At 37.4% G+C, this 24,626-nt stretch overlaps 1 protein-coding gene across 1 annotated transcript in view; it reads right to left on the bottom strand.

Moving 5' to 3' along the window:
* LOC149216999 (cysteine-rich receptor-like protein kinase 15) overlaps nucleotides 1-24,626 on the bottom strand; it is a 58,880-nt gene that overhangs the window by 25,615 nt on the left and 8,639 nt on the right. The window contains exon 9 of the mRNA XM_089390105.1: nucleotides 21,144-21,216. Coding sequence (XP_089246231.1) covers nucleotides 21,144-21,216 — 73 coding nt within the window. The remainder of the gene's footprint in view (nucleotides 1-21,143; nucleotides 21,217-24,626) is intronic.

The following is a 24,626-nucleotide window of genomic DNA, read 5'->3' as shown; positions in this document are numbered from 1 at the left end:
TGTCAATGTGCACTGACTATTGACATTGATTGGATACCACACAGGCACAGTCTTGATGGACCATGATATGCTTATTCAAGCTTATGTAAAACAATGTGCTCATGCACTTTTTACGAACCAAGCATGTGTGAGCAAGTGACTTCGAAACTTCCAATCCAAAACGGAGCTCAAAGATATAACAAAGATAGAAGTGAATATGGAATGAACAGTTGTAATATCTATAGTAAGCTCCAAAATTTGAGTGTAGGAAAAATTTTGGAGGGTGTTTTTCGCAGCGAAAATAGATTCTTCATTTGGAATACCCATGCACTTCTAAACTCTGGTTGTCCTACTACTATTTCACTAAAATATTTACAATCATTATCTCACTTTACTTTGTTTTAGGTATCTAAAAATCCTACCCAATAATTTCCATTAAAGTCATCACTTTTTAATTATTTGCAATATATCCAACATTAATCACCATCATGGATAATTTTTTTGTTGGAGTAGAAAATTTGAAAATAGAGATACTCTAGCTACAATATTTTTAACTCTTATATGTATTTATAACAGAATAATCAAAACCTTGAAAATTTGTTTCTTCCACTTTTAATTTAGAATAATGGACGGAAGATGTTGGGAACCTCAATTTGGATAGGTGATATATTCCATAGACACATTGAATGGGAATGTGTCTTCTCCTTATCTCAATATCTATGTCATTAACACCTTCACATTCATTGCCAACTAAGCCAACTAAGCCTTAATTACTCACATCATCGACCCATTACAATGAAGTTTTCCCAAGCCTTTTAAAGGCTTAATTACATGCAGTCCATAACCAGAAAACCATGTGAAACTATAAATCCATGGGACCAAATGCACCCTTTTTTACCAAGGAACGTTGACTCTTTTTCCATGTCAACTATTACATAACAATCCTCCCTTAAAACCTGTGTTGGGGTTTTCCTTGACCAAATCTAACCAAACTAGCCAAGTGAGCAAACATTTATCACCTACATGCAGTATGTGCCCTCAAAGTTTATATCCAAGGTATTTTTTCATTTCACATACCCCTTATCACCAAGCTCCAACTCTAGACTTCACTAATAATTTATGAAGGGTAAACATTCCTTACTAGTTATTTTTGTATTATAATATGTGTGTATGTGTATATGTATTTTTTTCTCTCTTGGCACTTAAACCACCGTACTCCCATTTTCTATTTGGCTGCACACTATTAACTTCTATGATATTGTGGCCCACCTCCATGATGATATGGTGAGATTTAACAGTAAACTCACTTCTACAACATGGGAATCATCATCAATTATTTCAGTAATAAATTTATCACTTTATGCATTGTCATCATTGTCGAAATCCTAGACCTCAACATTCTCACACTCACTCTCATTTTGGTGTTTTTACATGTTCTAATTAATACCTTTACAATTTCACATGCTTATGCCCTTGAGAACGTGACACCATTGGAGAGATGTGATGGGGACATCATGAAGGATTATGTCAAAGTTCTTGGCCTTCCTAATAAGGTTGTCTTTCACTAGGATTGAAAAGGGCTATTAAGTTAGAAACTTCTCCACATTGAATTCATGCGATGACCATCATGAGGATCTCATCCTGTAATCTCCTCTCCTATGTCTATATACATTGATATGTGACTTCATAAGGTGCATGTACCATTGATAATTTCACCCATTGGTGAACCTTTCTATACTTTGATAGAAACAAATCTTAGTCACTTCCATGCCCACACATTGAGCACGCACAATCACACTCATATATAATACCATCAAAAACACAAACAAGTTTATAGGGTTTTTATTGTCAATGCAGATAGGTATTATTCTTATTCTCAGCACACTATTATTCTTCTGGTATTTACCTCAGTGGGGAGAAAAATAATGATTTCATTTAGATACGCTAACAATGCCACTCCACCTTAGGCATTTGTGATCAAATAAAGCAAGATCAATATGAAACCTAGCTACAAATTACTAGTCATGGTATTAACTTGCTAAACTACATCTATTGCTACTCCGGCCAATATTCCTCCATCATGAAATAGAAATGAGATTTCACAAATAGATCTTACACCACTACCTTATTTTTTAGGGCTTACATAATTGAGAAATTGGCCATGAAAACACCTTTCACACTCAATGTGGCTATGGCTTCTAGCCCTTAGTACTTCTTTTCCATTAATTAAACTAAGTTAGCCTTCTCTCTTAATAGAGTTGATCCTATAATACACCTTCAGTGCCCTTTTTGGAATATCCTTGCACAAAGGCTACAGTTGAATCCCAAAAAAATGATATCTAATATAATGCACTGCGTAAATCCCCCATACTTAAATTCAAAAAGAGTCAAGGGATCTCTACTTGAATGGTTCATGAGGCACAATACTTGCTAAGGTTTTGCAAATGGGGTAGCAAGCTAAGTGGGCTTGATTGTGGGGAAAAACTCCACAGTTAAGCGCGCTTGAGCCAGAGGAGTTCTGGGATGGGTGACCTCCTGGGAAGTCCTGGTTACCGGGTGCAAGCCCCGGAAGTGATGATTGATGCTATGTGATTCGTTCTCCACATTTCACTAGTTTCAATCCCACTTCTTCACCCCTGTGAGCATCACCCGATGCAATGAGTGCTAAGTGAACTATTCAAAAATCATGAGAAATTAGTCAGTTACGACTACCTCTCATGGAAATGGTCATACGTTTGAATGACTTACTTAACGCAGTTGAATCCCAAAAAAATGATATCTAATATAATGCACTGCGTAAATCCCCCATACTTAAATTCAAAAAGAGTCAAGGGATCTCTACTTGAATGGTTCATGAGGCACAATACTTGCTAAGGTTTTGCAAATGGGGTAGCAAGCTAAGTGGGCTTGATTGTGGGGAAAAACTCCACAGTTAAGCGCGCTTGAGCCAGAGGAGTTCTGGGATGGGTGACCTCCTGGGAAGTCCTGGTTACCGGGTGCAAGCCCCGGAAGTGATGATTGATGCTATGTGATTCGTTCTCCACATTTCACTAGTTTCAATCCCACTTCTTCACCCCTGTGAGCATCACCCGATGCAATGAGTGCTAAGTGAACTATTCAAAAATCATGAGAAATTAGTCAGTTACGACTACCTCTCATGGAAATGGTCATACGTTTGAATGACTTACTTAACGCAGTTGAATCCCAAAAAAATGATATCTAATATAATGCACTGCGTAAATCCCCCATACTTAAATTCAAAAAGAGTCAAGGGATCTCTACTTGAATGGTTCATGAGGCACAATACTTGCTAAGGTTTTGCAAATGGGGTAGCAAGCTAAGTGGGCTTGATTGTGGGGAAAAACTCCACAGTTAAGCGCGCTTGAGCCAGAGGAGTTCTGGGATGGGTGACCTCCTGGGAAGTCCTGGTTACCGGGTGCAAGCCCCGGAAGTGATGATTGATGCTATGTGATTCGTTCTCCACATTTCACTAGTTTCAATCCCACTTCTTCACCCCTGTGAGCATCACCCGATGCAATGAGTGCTAAGTGAACTATTCAAAAATCATGAGAAATTAGTCAGTTACGACTACCTCTCATGGAAATGGTCATACGTTTGAATGACTTACTTAACGCAGTTGAATCCCAAAAAAATGATATCTCATATAATACACCTTTAGTGCCCTTTCTCGAATATCCTTGCACAAAGGCTACTGTTATCCTTCTTAACAATGCCATATAAGGTCTTGTAGATCAATCCTACTACTACTCACTCTTCTTATAATCTATTGGCTTGGCCCTCACTTAACAAGAGAATGGTATCCACAGCTCATTTTTGCCACTCTAATATTTAGAAGTAATCTATGCCATGTAAATGTAACATCCTCCTCCCACATTTACCCAAGTAATGGTCCAACCGGGATAAACATGTGATGAGAGACTACTATGATTGGATTCAACCTCGTATGTGACCTTAAGGGAGTGGAATTGATGGAAACACAACATACAAACCTTCCACATGAGTTATAGGACTCCTAGGAACCATCCCAACCACTCAGGTAGCTATCCCTTGTGTCGCACTGAGTTTTTAGACCACTTGACCTCTGGATGCTCCCATGTTATGGGCCTGATAGCGTCGAGGAGGCTCTGGATGCTCTCATGATAAGGCCTCCCAGGGTTCAATGACTATTTTTCTCACTGTTGTGCTAGCATCGCCAGGATTTCAGCCACATTTTCAGGCTCAAAGCCTAGGTCACTCCCAAGAATTGAATGACACCTTCAGAAAAGAAATATGACAAGTAAATGATGATGAAAATGCAAATACTTGAACAAGCCCTTAACTATAACCATACTAGCCATGATAGGAATTTCATCAAACATATCACAGATATGTAATCTACAGGTGTAAACAACATATTTAAGCATAGGGGTCTCATACCTATCTAAGAATCGTCATGAAGCATTATTCCCTTATATCATTTGTTGCATTGCTATCTATTAGGTCATAGATGCATTGTTCATTCATTTACAAGTAAAAACCTGATGAGATCCATAGATAGCCACTGTCATAAAACATATACATAACAATTATAATAGCAACATAAATACCAAGGAAATCACTACCATATGATCCACATATAAACCAATATAATACTCAAAGAATTACAAGGCGAAATAACCTCATATTGATAATGTAAAATCCAAACCCAGGATGGGACTGCTGTTGGGCCATGAATACGACCACTTTGTAACACTTATTTCATCCATTTTTACTCTTCTATATTATATCATCTATTATAATTTATCATTTAAATTCATTTTATAAATAATTTATGCTCTCATGGATGAATATTATTTATTCTCCTTTATTTCTAATAAATTGATGATTATGCATTATTTTATCAATGATAGTTCTAATAAGTTGGTTATAACATTATTCACCATTTTTAGCCTCCAAAGTAACTTCCAGATTGAAGATTTGATTTTTAAATCTGCCAACTCAGAAATTCGCTGGTTTAAGGAGTGACAGTTTTGCGGTTGAGATTCTGAGCAAATGAAGACAAATTTGAGAAATCCGGAACATGGGTTTTGTCCATAACGGGCCCAATTAACTTTAACAAAGAATGGTTTGCCCAAATTTGGCTTGTACAGAGAGAAACGTGGGGTGCTTTGAGCATGACCAACTCAGAAATTCGCTGGTTTAAGGAGTGACAGTTTTGTGGTTGATATTCTGAGCAAATGAAGACGAATTTGAGAAATCCGGAACATGGGTTTTGTCCAGAACGGGCCCAATTAACTTTCTTAAAAAACCGTTTGCCCAAATTCGGCTTGTACAGAGAGAAACGTAGGGTTCTTTGAGCACGATTTTCTCAGATTTGCAGTTGCGGCCGTCCTCCAAATCTCAGCTGCAAAGCCAAATTCGCCTTGTTCTTGTTGATCAAATGGTTAGAAGCAAACCAATTTTGTAATAGGAATCATGTTGTACTTATCCTTATTGTAACTTCTCTCTGATCTCTCTCTATTTAAATGAAAACAGAGATCAGAGATGGGGATGATTTGGGGAGACTTCAGGATGACTTTGGGGATTCGAATGATGGCAAATTGATGATTTGAATTAGAGATTCAGAAGCAAGGATTCATGATAGGATAGGAGGAAGGAAGGATTGTTTTATGTTTAACCCAGCAGCGTCCGCTGGCGGCTAAGGGCCCAGCCTTTGGTGGAGTACGCTGCTGCTGTGTATCATATCTTTACAATTGCTGATGTGTGACGGTTTGTTTTCCCTTTCATTTCTTTAAATTGTTTTTTTCAGCGATCTTTTGTTTATGAACATTTCGTGGAATTACTTTGTTTTATTGAAATCAGAATTGGATTGCGTGAGTGATAGAATTATTAATTATAACTTGAAATGTATTGCTGATAATTTTGATCTAATACTGCGCTGTCTAATTAAGAACCGTGGTCCATTTAATTGTTGCTCATTTATAATTGCCGTGGTTGTTCAATTAAGTTACTACTCAAATATAACTACGATTGTAATTGCTTCAATAACTGCGATTAATGTTCATGCTGTTGGATTAAGGTTGCTGATTCAATTACATTTATAGTTTGTTGTGTCTTTCCAATTACTTAGTTTTGCCGTTCGGTTCCTTTAATTCCAGTTTGCTGTTCCATTTACGGCCGTTCCATTTTAGACTTGCTATTCCATTTCCTATTTGCTGTTCTATTTTACTTTCTGCCGTTCCATTTACTTGCATTTGCTGCTTTGGTGTGAGAGAAGGTCTAAGGCTGTAGTGAGCCTCAGCAAGTCGCTGCTTAGCTCCCAGACCTATGGTCCATGCTCTAATTTCCTTTCCATCAGTTTCTAGAGGGATGGGTTATCACTTCCGCACCCTTGACTGATAAGCTGTCTTGTGTGATTTTATCCTTTTGAAGTAATTTAGTCATAGTTTAGCACCCGTCTACTCTTGTGTTCTCTGAACGCTATACTACTAAACATTACTCTTGAGTAAATAGCCGCCTCAGACTGAGTACACTCTTGAAATAAAAAGTCGTCCCTGGGTTGATAATTAATGTGAAGGTAATTAGGAGTTCGAAAGGCACCTTTTTATCGCTCCACATTTTGGCGCCGTTGCCGGGGAGAGTGTAGCCATTTCTAAAGAGTAGTGTGAATCTGATGAGTGCCTGCTAGGGAAGAGTTGGATCTTAAAAACGGAAGGTAAGAACCTGCGTACGGAGCATGTAAAAGCCCTGCTCCCCCATCCGCTTTCCAGCAGGACTGTTAAAGAACCTAGAGTAGAAATAGATGTTTGAATTTTTGTGTGAATAATTAGGAAAAAGATAGAAATTTAAAAAAAAAATGAATCACATGATCTCACGCAAGTGGTGATGTAAGCACCACCCATTTCACTAACCGATTGACAGGAACATTTGAAGAAGGAGCCTCGAAGAAACACATGAAGAATATCTTATATTATGGTAAGAAATGGCTCACGTTTCTACTTTTGAATTTCCTATCAAAGATCTAGGAGTGACACAAATGCACATAATTCCCCCATCTTTACCAAATTTTCATGGTTTAGCAAATGAAGATCCAGATACATTTTTATTTGAGTTCGAAATACTTTGTAGAGGATATGATTATTGTACTAATGATCAAAGATTGAAAGTGTTTCCTCTTACTCTAAAAGGAGCAGCTCTCCGATGGTTCATGAGCCTAGGTGGGAATTGCATCCAATCATGGGAGGACATGAAGAACATATTCTTGAAGAAGTACCAAGACTATTGCAAATCCAATGAAGATATTTTCGGTATGATACAAGGGGAAGATGAAAGTTTGGAGGACTATGTAGATCGATTTCATTATAACCTTCAAAAATCAAAGCATAAGCATTTGGAAAAAGAGATCTTAAAAACACTCATTCTTAGAGGAATCAAAGATGACTTTTTAGAACTTTTAAATCTGATAGGAAAAGGTGATGTTTTTCAGTTATCATATGATGATGTTTGTGAGTTGTGCATAAGGTATTCAAGAGGAATCTCCAAGGCTGGTAAGAATCCTAGAGATGTTTTTCCTTTGTTTTCCAAATCTGCTACAAGAACAAGAGACATGAGAGCTGAAATCAATGATTTACTTGAACATTTTAAAATTGATTTTATTAGCTCTCTAAATGAAAAATTGGACGTTTTGCAGGTTCATAAAAATCAAGAATTGGATGAAGTGTTTTACCCTCAGGACCGAAAGGAGCATCTCATAGATACTCACTCTTCCTTATCTAGGATGGAAGTAGCATATCAAAGAGGTAAGAAAGCTGCAACAAGGCCTACAGGTATGGTTCAAAACACTTTTTCTCCATTGTCATACTTGCATAATCCACTATGGAATGCTAATGTGTTAGGGCAGCCATGTCAATTTCAATATAACCACCTATCTTGTTTACAAGTTGGGCATGGTTCATCTTATGATGGCATGACTACTCTCCCTCATCTTGTAGCACAAGCACATTCTCCACCAGCTCTTTCACAACACCTTGCTTGCCCATCAAAACCATTCACACAACCCAATCAACCACATCATCAAAATGCTCCATTCCATACACATTTTCCTGCTCAACTAATTCCACACCCTCACCATAATAAACCAGTACAACATGCTTACAATGTTGAACTGGCAAATTTACCCACCCTTCCCACCCATTCTATCTCACATGTGTTATTAGAGAAAACCTACAATGAGATTCAGAATGTTTCAAATGCAAAAATTGTAGAAGCTATGGAAGAAAATGAGGTTTCTTTTACTATGCATCAACAAGCTATTTTAAAAGCTCAAGAACTTCATGATATGATGGCTATGCGAAATCAAGAAAATAAAGGATACAAGATTGGTTTCACTCCATCATTTGTTTGCAACATCACTCCATGCTTCAACAATTTTTGATACCATTTTTTGAAGGGAAGTTGGCTTCTCATACCCTAATATCCATTAACATGCATTTTTCAAAGTTGGGTATGTGCATACGTGAAGCTGTATTTCGAAAATGGTTTCACTGGAAGTACTCATATATGTAGTCATATTCATCCTTCAATCAAAGTAGGTTAGTGAAAAAATAAAATAAAATAAAATAAGGACATAAATAAGTGCATTTTGTTCTTTTGTAAAACTAGTTGTTTTTGTTGCAACATGCTATCGAAATCAACATCGGTGATAATTGTTTTTAATAATTTGTGTATGTAGATGATTTACAATGGAAATAATAAGTTCTACAAACACTCATTTTCATTTTTATCACCAATTTGAAAAAATGCTTGAATTTCATTTTTTTGGCTTGCGGGCTTGATGAACTTTCTGGAAAAACAGTCGGGACAGTCATGTTTTGAGGGACCAAAAGTGAATATTTTTAAAACCTGTTTCTACCCCAAGTAGCCCTTGATGTCTACTTTCTAACCCAATTTGAATCACTCAATTTGGATTTGAAACGAAAAAGTTAGAACCAAAACATTGATAGGGTGTCTAGCGGGCAGTTCAGGAACAGAGTTGGGACAGTCAGTTTTTGGAGACCCAAATGACCATATTTTTAAAACCTGTTTCTATCCTAAGTAGCCCTTTATGTCTACTTTCCAATCCAATTTGAATCACTCAATTTGGATTTGAAATGAAAAAATTAGAGCCAAAACATTGACCGGATGTCTAGCGGGCAGCTCAGGAACAGAGTTGGGACAGTCAGTTTTTGGACGCCTAAATGAATGAATTTTTAAAACCTGTTTTTATGGCAGATTCCCCTATGAATCTAGTTTACAATGCAATTGGAATCACTCATTTTCGATATCGTATGGGGAAGTTATGATCAAAATACTGACTGTCTATCGTAAATCAGCACTCTTAAAACTTTGTCTTTCCAGCTGTTCCTTAAAGTATTTGACCTATCAATTCTTCTTGTATTCAAAACCTGTTTCTATTGGAGATAAATAAATGAATCTACTTTCATTTCCAATTTGAATCATTCGAATCCGACATCAAACGAAAAAGTTATGCTTGAAATATCAACTGTTGGTCTAAGCCGGGTAATCGACAATGACTCTATTATGCAGGTTGTTCTAACTAAAATTGACATATCATATCATTGAATGTCTAAAACCTGTTTCTACTGGAGATAAAACTTTGATTTAAATCTCATTTGGCTTTGGAATCACTCGATTTTGACGAAAAACAAAGAAGATGTGATTAAAACACTGCGGGCTAGCATGATTGGCCACTGCTCTCCCGCAAGTGACAGATAAATTTTACCTTGTTATTTTCTCAATGGATTTGTTATACAGAGTAACTACTTGTTGTTTTTTGCATAATTCTTGGATTAGGGGAGCCCGATCACCTCTCTTTCTCCATGATTGAATGTTTTATTGCAGGTAGACACTCGTTTTTTGCAGGTCCTGGGAAAATAAAGAAGGTCAATTTATGGACGAGTGATTTTTCAAAGAAATTTTTATAAAACAAAGGAATTTTATCCAAATCATTACCCAACGGATTCATAATAGAACAAATGAAGAATTGATTTCCATTTGAAGATTCATGTCATGTTTTTGCTGCCAAAACATTTTTCGAATAGATCATTTTTTTGACATAACATCATAGCTGTTGCAACTCAATTTATTTATTTACATACTGCTTTTTGTTGTTTCTTTTCTAATTTCTCTTATATTTTGTGTTTCAGGTGTTGCTTCATTCAAAGTGCAACTCATCCTCAGCATCAATGCAGTGAACAGCTAATTCATTCTTTGCGTGTTTGCATTTTATGGTTGTGTATTTTGTTGTTCCTTTTCTGAAGGGACAGCATTTGTGTGCATTTTTGTCGTTCCTGCTGTTCCTTTTTCAAAGGGACATTATTTTCATTTTGTTATTTATTTTCTAAAGGAATAACACTTTTTGGTTCAGCCATTCATTTTGCTGTTCCTTTTTCACAGTTCATTTTGTTGTTCCTTTTCGAAATGGAACAGCTGTTGTTCCTTTTCGAAATGGAACAACACTTTTTGCACTTTCACGTTTTGCTGTTCCTTTTCGAAATGGAACAGCACTTTTTGCACTTTCACATTTTGCTATTCCTTTTCGAAATGGAACAACACTTTTTGCACTTTCACATTTTGCTGTTCCTTTTCGAAATGGAACATCACTTTTGCACTTTCACGCTTGCTGTTCCTTTTCGAAATGGAACAACACTTTTTGCACTTTCACATTTTGATGTTCCTTTTCGAAATGGAACAACACTTTTGCACTTTCACATTTTGCTATTCCTTTTCGAAATGGAACAACTGCTGTTCCTTTTCGAAATGGAACAGCACTTTTGCACTTTCACGCTTTGCTGTTCCTTTTCGAAATGGAACAACACTTTTGCACTTTCACGTTTTGCTGTTCCTTTTCGAAATGGAACAACACTTTTTGCACTTTCACATTTTGCTATTCCTTTTCGAAATGGAACAGCACTTTTGCACTTTTACATTTTGCTATTCCTTTTCGAAATGGAACAGTTGTTGTTCCTTTTCGAAATGGAACAGCACTTTTGCACCTTCACGCTTGCTGTTCCTTTTCGAAATGGAACAGCACTTTTTGCACTTTCACATTTTGCTGTTCATTTTCGAAATGGAACAGCACTTTTGCACTTTCACATTTTGTTGTTCATTTTCGAAATGGAACAGCTGCTGTTCCTTTTCGAAATGGAACAGCACTTTTGCACTTTCAAGCTTTGCTGTTCCTTTTCGAAATAGAACAGCACTTTTGCACTTTCACGTTTTGCTGTTCCTTTTCGAAATGGAACAACACATTTGCACTTTCACGCTTTACTGTTCTTTTTCGAAATAGAACAGCACTTTTGCACTTTCACGTTTTGCTGTTCCTTTTCGAAATGAAACAGCTCTTTTTGCACTTTCACATTTTGCTGTTCCTTTTCGAAATGGTACAGCACTTTTGCACTTTTACATTTTGTTGTTCATTTTCGAAATGGAACAGCTGCTGTTCCTTTTCGAAATAGAACATCACTTTTGCACTTTCACATTTTGTTGTTCCTTTTCGAAAGGGACAGCACTTCGACACTTTTCATTTTTTGATGTTCCTTTTTCAAAGGAACGGTACTTTTTGATTTTTGTTGTTCCTTTTTCCAAAGGAATGGCATTCGCATTCTCACATTTTTTTTTTTTTGTGTGTGTATTTTTGCTTTTTGGTGTGCATTTCCTTTGTTGTTCCCTACAAGGAATAACACTTTTTTGAGTGTTTTTGTTGTTCATTAAAAAAAAAAGCAACACTTTGGGAGTATTTTTGAGAGCAACCATTTTCTTCCTCTTGTGATATTATTCCTAATTTATCTCAACCACATTTTACCGATTCGTTTTTATGGCATGAAGTACACTACTTTTATCAGGACAAGAATTATCGATTCTATTGAAGCGAGTTAATATCATTCACGTTATGATCTTTAACAGGACAACTCCTTGATGATAGATTTTTTTCAAAAGGGACACAATTACTTATATATTACTTTACTGCATTGTTTTCTGTTGAACATGATATTGATTGATCATCTTAATACCATGCTGGTTCCACCCTTCCTGGTTATAATCTCCTATGTCTGTAATAAATGAGATTATGGGTATATTTTTTTTTTGACATGTTCAACTTCTTCCGCCATCCCTGCTCTTAAGGAGTATTGAGTCTCCCTCATTTTATCATAAAAATATGTAATAACAACAAAATTTTGTTCGCAGATGGAGGATAGGGGGTCTCATTACGAGCCAGCCTACCATGTTCATAAGGTTGTAACAGAGTGACATTCCCGTTATGGCCACCACACCAGGGTTATGATCCATTGGATAGCCAAATTATCCTTGGAACAGGAGGTCTCATCACGAGCCGGCCTGATCACTTTTGCTACATCCCAGTGAATGGCAGTGTGATTATCTGGTTACCACGCCAGCACACTGATCTCTTCTGTAGAACAGCACTGTAACTCTCCATTTATAAATTGAGGATCCTGGCTCATATGGGTTAAAAAGCAACCCTGTCGAGGCTATGGATGCCTGCTGGCAGCAGCGGCTCTGCTTATGGTATTGAAGTTATATCTTATCGTCAATTATTATTATAATACCATTTTCTTATTTTTTCTTTTTATCAGAGAAGTTATTTCCTTAGTTTTTTCCCTGTTTTGAACTTTTATGCATGAGAAATTGTTTTATGATCAATCGCATCATTTTCAGCTAGAATATTATCAGCAAAGCATCTTTTTAGCACATTGTTGTCCTTTTTCGTTTTGTATAAACTATCATCAATCCAAAGCATCCTATCTCTTATTCATAACTATCTTTACACACTTTGCTCTCAATATAACCATAATTTTCACCGTCCTATCATTGATAAGTGTACTCTGCTTCACTTACTGATATATTGTTCATTCCATTGCCTTGCCGTCCGCACCACCCCTCTCATATGCTTTATGGTTATGGAACCCTTTTTCCAATTGGAGGGGGAAATGTATGCATTATGGGGTTGCATGCGATATGATTACTACACTTTGCCATACCTTGTTGATTTGACAACATATTAGTATTGCATGTATACATAAGTTTTTCTAATTGAAATTTTGCATGCATTTTATCTGTTGCTATTCAAAGCTAACACTATGGATTCAAGAACATTGTATGCAAAATAGTGCTTTGTTTACAGGAGAACAACAAGTATGGGCAGAATTCTATTCGTAGCATGACCACACTATTGCACTTCACAGTAGAGACTCGTGAACATGAACAATTCTTCAGACATGATGTGCTTCCCTGGATTCCACCTTTTGCATCACTTTTAGCACCAACTCTGCCTACATCAGCTTCAACAACTGCCAGTATTTATATGTCATTCCACATTTTTGGAGGAAAAACTTGAGGTAAAATTGCATAGTTTTCTAATTTATTATAAATTTAGGAGAATCTAATGAAAATCCATTTTGAGCATTATTTGTCATCCTTCATTCCACATCTTTACCACTTTCCCTTTTTCAGCAGCATGTCATTTTCGAATGTGGGGGAGTGTTCTTTTCATTCATTTCTTTCTTATGACCACGCCATTCATATTCTTTATCATCCATTGCTATTCTTATTCATTCTCAACACCTCCCTTATGCCATGTTGTTTTACACCAAGCATAGAATTCAACAGATAATAGCTACCACCTCTATTTGTTTTCTAGCATCGCATGAGGGCATGCTAATTTTTCAAAGAGGGGGAGGAATTGCTACGCATGATGGATGTTTTCTATTTTCTTTCTCATTTAAGGCATACAATTTCAGTGTAGAAATTGATTTCCATAATATTTTAAAAAAACTATGAACTCAATTCTTGTGATCTCTAGGAAACACAAACATACTATTAAAATACACATACCTAGATAATTTCAAGATAAATTCGTTCATAAAAATTTTGGAAATCATGCACTCTCACCTACAACCATTTTGTTTATATCTCATGATCCGTGCATCAAAACAGTCCGATTTTTGGATCATAAAGGCATTTATATATTATAAATTACTTGCCAAATTTCGACAAAAGCTGGTTTGTAGTTTTTGAGAAAATGGTTAATGAAGTTTGTTGTTACTTATATCATATTTTGTTGCAACTTCATATATACATATAATTGAATGTCAATGTAAAAATTGTTATGCCTTCATCAAGATTACTAAAAGTGAATATTCATTAATTAAGGAAGAATTCATTTGTTCTATCCATTTCATGAGCTGAGATGAACATATTTTTTATCGCTTGGTTAACACATGGGTTTTTGTCTTTGGGTTGCATGAAGACATGCAATATATTCAGTTTTCGTTGCATGAGGACATGCAACATATTGAGTGTGGGGGTATGTTGGGCCATGAATACGATCACTTTGTAACACTTATTTCATCCATTTTTACTCTTCTCTATTATATCATCTATTATAATTTATCATTTAAATTCATTTTATAAATAATTTATGCTCTCATGGATGAATATTATTTATTCTCCTTTATTTCTAATAAATTGATGATTATGCATTATTTTATCAATGATAGTTCTAATAAGTTGGTTATAACATTATTCACCATTTTTAGCCTCCAAAGTAACTTCCAGATTGAAGATTTGATTTTTAAATCTGCCAACTCAGAAATTCGCTGGTTTAAGGAGTGACAGTTTTGCGGTTGATATTCTGAGCAAATGAAGACGAAATTGAGAAATCTGGAACATGGGTTTTGTCCAGAACGGGCCCAATTAACTTTGATAAAAAATGGTTTGCCCAAATTCGGCTTTTACAGAGAGAAACGTGGGGTTCTTTGAGCACGACCAACTCAGAAATTCGCTGGTTTAAGGAGTGACAGTTTTACGGTTGATATTCTGAGCAAATGAAGACGAATTTGAGAAATCCGGAACATGGGTTTTGTCCAGAACGGGCCCAATTAACTTTAAAAAAGAATGGTTTGCCCAAATTCGGCTTGTACAGAGAGAAACGTAGGGTTCTTTGAGCACGATTTTCTCAGATTTGCAGTTGTGGCCGTCCTCCAAATCTCAGCTGCAAAGCCAAATTCGCCTTGTTCTTGTTGATCAAATGGTTAGAAGCAAACCAATTTTGTAATAGGAATCATGTTGTACTTATCCTTATTGTAACTTCTCTCTGATCTCTCTCTATTTAAATGAAAACAGAGATCAGAGATGGGGATGATTTGGGGGAGACTTCAGGATGACTTTGGGGATTCGAATGATGGCGAATTGATGATTTGAATTAGAGATTCAGAAGCAAGGATTCATGATAGGATAGGAGGAAGGAAGGATTGTTTTATGTTTAACCCAGCAACGTTCACTGGCGGCTAAGGGCCTAGCCTTTGGTGGAGTACGTTGCTGCTGTGTATCATATCTTTACAATTGCTATGTGTGACGGTTTGTTTTCCCTTTCATTTCTTTAAATTGTTTTGTTCAGCGATCTTTTGTTTATGAACATTTCGAGGAATTACTTTGTTATATTGAAATCATAATTGGATTGCGTGAGTGATAGAATTATTAATTATAACTTGAAATGTATTGCTGATAATTTTGATCTAATACTGCGCTGTCTAATTAAGAACCGTGGTCCATTTAATTGTTGCTCATTTATAATTGCCGTGGTTGTTCAATTAAGTTACTACTCAAATATAACTGCGATTGTAATTGCTTCAATAACTGCGATTAATGTTCATGCTGCTGGATTAAGGTTGCTGATTCAATTACATTTATAGTTTGTTGTGTCTTTCCAATTACTTAGTTTTGCTGTTCGGTTCCTTTAATTCCAATTTGCTGTTCCATTTACGGTCGTTCCATTTTAGACTTGCTATTCCATTTCCTATTTGCTGTTCTTTTTTACTTTTTGCCGTTCCATTTACTTGCATTTGCTACTTTGGTGTGAGAGAAGGTCTAAGGCTGTAGTGAGCCTCAGCAAGTCGCTGCTTAGCTCCCAGACCTATGGTCCATGCTCTAATTTCCTTTCCATCAGTTTCTAGAGGGATGGGTTATCACTTCCGCACCCTTGACTGATAAGCTGTCTTGTGTGATTTTATCCTTTTGAAGTAATTTAGTCATAGTTTAGCACCCGTCTACTCTTGTGTTCTCTGAACGCTATACTACTAAACATTACTCTTGAGTAAATAGCCGCCTCAGACTGAGTACACTCTTGAAATAAAAAGTCTTCCCTGGGTTGATAATTAATGTGAAGGTAATTAGGAGTTCGAAAGGCACCTTTTTATCGCTCCAAAACTACCATGTTCCATCCAACTATAGAATGGTTGAGCCAAATCTCTCTTTAGCCATTCACCCCTATTCCATATTCCAAGCATGAATGTGGGACTCAAACCAAAAGAACTAACTAGTGCATCCCGAGGTTGTACCACCTCACCCTCATTAATAAAAATCAAGATTTACCAAAATCCATCCTAGATCACTAAGCCAATACAATGAAAATGTAATAACGGGCTTTACCATTATCTCTACCATATCGATAGGTGAAACAAGCATGTATTCCATCAGATTTCTCCACCTACACTATTAGGAATTTTCTTGTCTCCTAGACTCTCAAGCTTTATTACAATCCACAGTCTGATCTAGGGATCACTAGGCCCTAAACTGAGACACCACCCTCTGGGATTTACCGTATATTCTGTCATTCACCAGAAAGGATTCCTAGGCCTAATCAAGGGAAAACACCTGTTGTCTTTATCATATATCCTGCCATTCACTTGTAAGGATTCCTAGGCCCACCGAGGCACATAATCCTAGACTTACCATAACCCACGTTTTGATCTCAGGTGTTACTAGGATAGTGGCTTTACCATGATCCACAGTTTGGTTTAGGTACCACTAGTGTTCTATCATTTAGAGATCCACCTCACTTAGCTTCGAATCCATCCGAAAATCTAGCTCAACCAAAACATGAGAACCCCATCACACCATTGTTATCTAGAAATGGCGAGGCTAAGATAAAAACAATATCAGACCTGGAAAAACCCATGCCATAACAACAAAGAACCACATGCAATACCATGCATGCCAAATATAGCAAGGAAATAACACATGCAAATCGATACCTATAAAGAATATTGATGTAGCTGATTGATCTTGCTCTTCCTTGCTCCTTCCTTCCTCTTGCCTTATTTTCCTTTCTTGGTCCAGTGCCAAAATTCTCCAAGAAAACTCTATGTTTCCAAGAGAGAGAGAGAGAGAATAATGAGAGAGCTCCAAAACTGAACTGGCCAAGCTTACACTCACCAAGCTTGCCAATTGATCCTCATAAGCCTTTTTATCATTGAGGCCTCTATTTTCTTCAATTTCCATTATTTTCCATTATTTTCGATCAATTTCCTCCTCACATGAAACCTATGATGTTTTACCTCCTTTTTCTCCTATTTTCCTTTATTTTCATAAATAAATGTGCCCAAAATGCCTTTTCCATTGCCATTGCCAATTAGCCATAATAACCGAAATGAACACCCACACTAGGATGCCTTGCCCAACTTTCAACTTGGAATATGTGTCCCATCACCATGACCTTATTATGTTTACATGATTTTTTAACCAGGGCTATTACAGAACCCTCCCCCTTAGGGGAACACCATCCTCGGTGTTCAATGACACCTATAACCAACATGACTACTAGAAACAAAACATACTAGCCATGGAGCTTTATAACATAGCTTGTTGCAGTATTTACAATGAATGACATACTCAAAAGAAAGACATCATGACAACATGACAACATACCACATACTTGAGCTTTATAACACAACTCATTACGACAATCCATTTATACTTATATACATTTGCTTCAACTAGAAAATAACCATACTGTCTATGGAACTTCATAAACTAGCTTGATATAGTATTTACAATAATATACACATATATACAATTTCTCGACCAACAAATAAAACGATACGATGCCCGTATCAATAAAAAAGAGAATCCAAAGGCTCAGACCCCCACCCTCAAAGGTAGTACCTATTTAGTTTCCATGATCTTGTGTCTAGGTTAGAATCCTAAAATCTTTGACACTACCAAACTAAGAATCTCAATGATACTAATTTTTGCAACAGAACATAAATGACAGTAAATAACACATGCACAAAATATAGACAACTTTTAACATTTTTCAACTCAACTTCGTTATATTAAAAAACATATAATACATCAATCTAGGGCTCCCATACTAAGGATAATGGCCCTCATAAATCCACTAGTACAAGATACAAACTTGGGTTTGGTGTCAGTACATCAACAACCAATATGCCCTCAACAGGATACTCTGACCATCTAGCTGTTGCATGCTCTCTGATCTCCTCTCAGTCTTATCCTATACCTGCCTGATCCTTCGACTCTTGATATGCAACACTTGCCTCTATCAATGCACCAATTCCATCTAGCCACTGAACCTCACCTATCAATATTCTCTCTAGTTGTGCCTTAGTCCATCAAGGGCACAACACGTTGTAACTCCTATCAATTTGATCATAGCTCCACTTGTGACCAACTCTCAATCTACCCACTACTGCTCCTCAGCTACTCAGGGAGTTCCACCCACTATGGTCATCCTACATTACTCTAATGAAGACCAACATAGGGCGTTGAGGTCTTCCACCTATCACTGCAAGATTTCCATTTACCACAATGAACATGGGCTAGGAGAACTATGCATCTTCTGTTGTAGATGTCCTTCTCCACACACAAGTCTTAGGCTCCACAAATTTCTCCTAGCTGATCAAACCCTTGCTTTCAACAAATGCATCTCTCACAACCACCTTTGTCCATCAAGGTGTCGCTCACCAGGCTCCAAATTGGACACTATAATGTTGTCCTCCAGTAGGCCATAAGTGCCCAATCCACATTAGCACTTGGTCTACTATCATGTTTCCCTCTAATAGTCCACAAGTGACCAATTCCACATTGTAGAATCTACACCTAGTTAGGGCATCGTAACACCTAGGAGACCCTTACACACAACTTCCAACAAACTTCTCCACATCTACCCTTGTCTCTAGAATAGAGGAGATATTTGAAAAATCTAGGATATAATGTACTGTTGCAACATCTTCCCACTGATTACAGCATCTGACAACCCATGTCACCCCAATCACTTGGCTGCTACAGTACTCTAGCATTTATCATCTGAATTGGTCTATCACTGAGTTTCACTATGGAATCTGCCCACTAGTAAGCGTTGCTAACTAACATGTTAATCCTTCCTACTTGGCTTCCATAGTCTACAGAAACTCTTGATCCAAACTAGCATCAAAATCAACTCAACATCTCAAAACATACCTCTACATTAATCTTGGATTGAGGTTTTTACTACTATAATTTATGTGTTCTGGTTAGGGCATGACTGTGACCCACATCAACCCTACAACCCACCTTCACGATCCATTTTCTATTGTGGCTATGGTCCTTCAATTCCTCCTCTTCCATGTTGTTATTCATGGCTAATAACCACCCCAAAACATCCTCACTTGACCTATTTTTACGCATGTGGCTTACTTCATTTGGTCTCTAGGGCTGCGACCTTATGAATAGGGACAAAAGTCCCTCTTAACCACACCAAAAAAACCTCAAATTATATCCAAAGAATGTTTCATCTCTCTTCTCCTTTATAGGACCTAAAAACAAGACATAAACACTTCGAACCTTCCCAACATATTACATAGACCCTACAGATGTCCTTCTAGCAAAGTTCAGCCTCAAAACAAACTTTAATTACCCTTGTTTTTTTCTCTCCTAGAGCTCAGCTACCACAGGGATATATCTCTATGATTTGATGCATAATGAATGAGTGAAATGAATGTCTCACACCTTATATTTATACCAAAAATAAGGACTCCATGAATTTGTTGAAGAGACATGTCTCTTGGACCAAGACTACATGACTTGATTGTCCATAATTAATTGTCAACTTCAAAAATTCATATCTCAAGTTCTAGAGCTCCGATTTGGTTGATTTTAGAAGCATTGGAATTGCCATGCCAAGCTCTATCACCTCAAATTTTCTCATGCTCAAATTATTCATGGTTTTTTCCCAAATGTTGATGGGTGAAAAAACCCATGCTTGGGTTTCCATCCCACAAGTCTACTTCTCGCACTTTTCCCTCAAAAATCTCAACAAGAGGACTTGGAGTACCTCCAAAGCTACAAAAAAATAAACACTCCCTCTTAGCGAGGGAGGTAATTCCAAGACTAGGAAGTAACCATCATCATCTGGTAACACTAGCCCATCTAGCATCCGCCACTGTGGCATACCCTGTAGAATGAATCTGGAAATCTCGGTAGTGCCTCTGCCTTATCACATGCAAACCTAAAGATCCCAAACCTCCATAGGGCTTCTCCATTTGAGGCTAGACTGCCCCTAAGCCTACAAGGTATCAACTAGCTCAATCCTACAAGCATTCATACTCCTGGATCAAATACAACTCATGTAAATCCCACCAATCTCACATATGAAACATCACGATCCGATGAAGATTCTAGTCTGCCAATATCCAGTCCATCACATGAAGCCGTCTCAATCAACCTAATCTTTTCCATGCTAAATAAACCCTCAAGCTATCCCAACCATCCATGAGAAATAAACAAAAGTCCATGATCAACAATCTTCCCTACAACAAACTATTTTTCTCTCGGTTCACCACCAATCCACCAGAACTCCCAGCCCATCTCTCCATGTAACCTGTCAAGACCACATCTCCATGTCCTCAACTGGAACCTCTGCTCCATGATCTAGACACCTACAACTCCATCTGAGTTGCTTCGTTGTGCATACTCTGATTCACTCCCCCTCAAAGTAGCTTAGATATTCTTTGATACCTTTTCGAATTTCCATGATCTTGAGACTATGATAGAATCTTAAAATCTCTAACACTACCAAACCAAGAATCTCAATGATACTAATTTGCACAACGAAATATAAACAAAAATAAATCATGCATGCACATAATATAAACAACTTTTTACATTTTTCAACCCAACTTTGTTATAGTAAACAACATATAATTCAATAATCTAGGGCTCACATACCAGGGATAATGGCACTCATAGATCCACTAGTACAAGATACAAACTAGGGCTTGTTGTTAGTAAAATGACAACCAATCTACACTCAACAAGATACTCTGACCATCTAGTTTTCACATGCTCTATCAGCTCCTCTTGGTTGTACCCTATACCTGCCTAATCCTTCAGCTCTAGATCTGCAACACTTGCCACTATCGATGCTCTGATTCCATCTAGCCATTGAAGCTCGGGTCTCAATCTACTCTCTAGTTGTTCCTTAGTCCATCAAGGGTACAAATTATACATTGATAATCCTATCAATTTGTTCACAACTCCACTTGTGAACAACTCTCAATCTGCCCACTTCTAATCCTCAACTACTCAAGGAATTACGCCCACTATGGTCTTCCTGCACTGCTCTGATGAATACCAACATAAGGCATAGAGGGCTACCACCTATCACTACAAGATGTCCATCTTGCATAATAAACATGGGCTAGGGGGACTACCCATCTTTTGTTGTAGATGTCCTTCTCCACACACAAGTCCCAGGCTCCACAGATATCTCTTGGTTGATTAGATCCTTGACATTAACAAGTATCTTGCTCGCAACTACCTTCTTCAATCATGGTGTTTCTCATCGAGCTCTAACTTGGACATTATCACGCTATCCTCTAGCAGACCATAAGTGCCCAATCCACGTCCATAATTGGTCCACTCTCGTGTTTCCCTCCAACAATCGACTTGTGACCACATCCATGTTGTAGCATATGTGCCTAGTTAGTGCATCTTCACACCTAGGAAACCCTTACACACAACTTCCAACAAACTTCCCCACATCTACCCTTTTCTATACAATAGAGGAGTTATTGTAAAAATCTATGCTCTAATTTACTGCTACAACATCTACCCACTGATTAGGGCATATGAAAATCCATGTCATCCAAATCACTTGGCTGCTATTGTCCTCCAACATTCACCATCCAAACTGGTCTATCACTGAGTTTCACTATGGAATCTTCCCATTAGTAAGGACTACTAACTAACATGTTACCCCTTCCTACTTGGATTCCACAGGATACAAATACTCCTGATCCAAAAAAGCATCAAAATCAACTCAACATATCAAAATGTACATCTGCATTCATCTTGGAATGAGATTTTTACTGTTGTAATTTTTGTGTTCTAGTTAGGGCATGACTGTGACCCACATTAGCCCTACAACCCACCTTCTTAGTCCCTTTTCTATCAGGGCTAGGTTCCTTCAAGTACTCATCCTCAATGTTGTTGTTCAGGGCTAATAGCCAATCCCAAACCACCCTCACTTGACCTTTGTTTAGGTCTATGTCTTACTTCATCTGGTCTCTAGGGTTGTGGCCTTATGAGCAGGGATGAAACTCCCTCTTAACCACACCAAAAATACCTCAAATTTTGTCTGAAGAATGTGCATCCTTATGCTCCTATTTAGGACTTGCAAGTAATACCCAAACACTTGAAATATACCGAACATATTACACAGACCTTGTGGATGTCCTTCTATAGCAACTCAACTTCCAAACATACATCAATTAATCGTGTTTTGTCCTCTCCTAGAGCTCGACTGCCACATGGATATATCTCTATGATTTGATGCACAATGGATGAGTGAAATGAATGTCTCACACCTTATATTTATACCAAAAATAAGGGATCCACAAATTTGTTGAAGAGACATGTCTCTTGGACCAAGCCTATATGACTTGACTATCCATAATTAGTTTTCAACTTCAAAAAGTGTTATCTCAAGTTCTAGAGCTCCGATTTGGGTGATTTTAAAAGTGTTGTAATCGGCACGCCAAGCTCTGTCACCTCAAAGTTTCTAATGCACAAAATATTCGTGGTTTTGGCCAAAATACCGATGGGTGAAAAACCCCATGCTTGGATTTCAAGCCCACAAGCCTACTTGTGTCACTTTTCCTTCTAAAACCTGAACATGAGGGCTTGGAGTACCTCCCAAGCTACAAAAAAATCAGGAGTACTAGGATTCACCTCCTTCCCAGGAATTCTAAAATCGATTGTCAAAGTCAAAGTTGCATCCAATTTCTAGTGCTACAATCTTGTGTCACTTGTCCTCTAAGTGAATAATTATCAGCTCATTATTCTAGGGCACACTCCCAATGTGCATTTGATTCCATATGGAAATGCTAATGACCAAAAAAAATATACGTTGACCTTCCCTTCTCTGCTACAGAGTCCCTCGGGTAATCTGGTCACCCCCTTCCATGCAGTCGCTCACCTTCCAACTTCCCTCACATCCCCTATTCTAGGCTATCCATCCCTTGGCAAGGCTTCCTCAGATCGGAAGGTCAAAATACAAGGCATATACCTACCTTAAAACCATCATACTCATCATAGCATGCTCATGGAAATCAATGGACACTATTGGGTGCCAGTGTCCCACAATGGCCCTACTCCTGAATACTTTACCAACATATTGTTTCATGTTCAATTGATCTTATTTCTTACAGCTAGTTTCAACCACCCAACCGAGTAGTTCCAAAACCACATTGTCTCTACCAACCAACCTTGCTTCCAGTGTCTTATCCATGCTTGGCCCAGCATTTTGTAGACCACAATGCTTCTGTTTCACTGATGCATCCCTCAGTTTATTAGCGTGCTCATAACATAAACATAATATAATCACATAATACCAACTCATAACGACATGATACTCATCTCATATATTTGTCATGACTACTCTTCTACTTGATTCCTCATAAACCAAGAACCTCTTCATGTCATCCACTCGCGTAAGTAAATGGACGATGGCAGGATATTCATGGGAAAGGTAACCAAGAAAGGTAAGGTTAATGGAATTGAGGCGTCATATACCTTGGCTATGCTGGGAACTGTTGTGCATTTGTTGCATGCATAAAGGTAGTTCTCTTAACCTTGACCTTATGATATCTGGTTTATGCTGATGTATATATATGTATACATGTATGTATGTATGTATCTGTTGTTTGGTAGGATCATCATGGATCATGATTATTGATGCTAATATTTATATGTATATATATGTATGTATCTATTTTGTTGTTTGACATGGTCGTAAGTAATCATTCCTACACAAGAATGATTCCTAACGACCATGTCAAACAACAAAATAGATACATACATATATATACACATAAATATTAGCATTAATAATCATGATCCATGATGATCCTACCAAACATGACATACATACATACATACATGTATACATATATATACATCAGCATAAACCAAATATCATAAGGTCAAGGTTAAGAGAACTAGCTTTATGCATGCAACAAATGCATAACAGTTCCCAGCATAGCCAAGGCATATGATGCCTCAATTCCGTTAACCTTACCTTTCTTGGTTACCTTTCCCATGAATATCCTGCCATCATCCATTTATGCTAATGGACCCAACCAGTCCAATTAGATGTCATACTCTTGCCTTCAACTTCTCTTATACATGCACTGAGCTTCACCTAGGTCTTACCTTACCTATCGTGTACCACACATTTCTCCCTGATCTCCATTAAATTCCTCCTTACACAAAAAATTCCCAAGACTTTC

The sequence above is a fragment of the Pinus tabuliformis genome, chromosome 1_1, assembly GCF_031772625.1.
Source record: "Pinus tabuliformis cultivar Carrire ecotype Pingquan chromosome 1_1, CPIR1, whole genome shotgun sequence".
Taxonomy (NCBI): domain Eukaryota; kingdom Viridiplantae; phylum Streptophyta; class Pinopsida; order Pinales; family Pinaceae; genus Pinus; species Pinus tabuliformis.
Note: the sequence above shows the minus strand (reverse complement) of the source record. Positions and strands in the feature narration are given on the sequence as shown.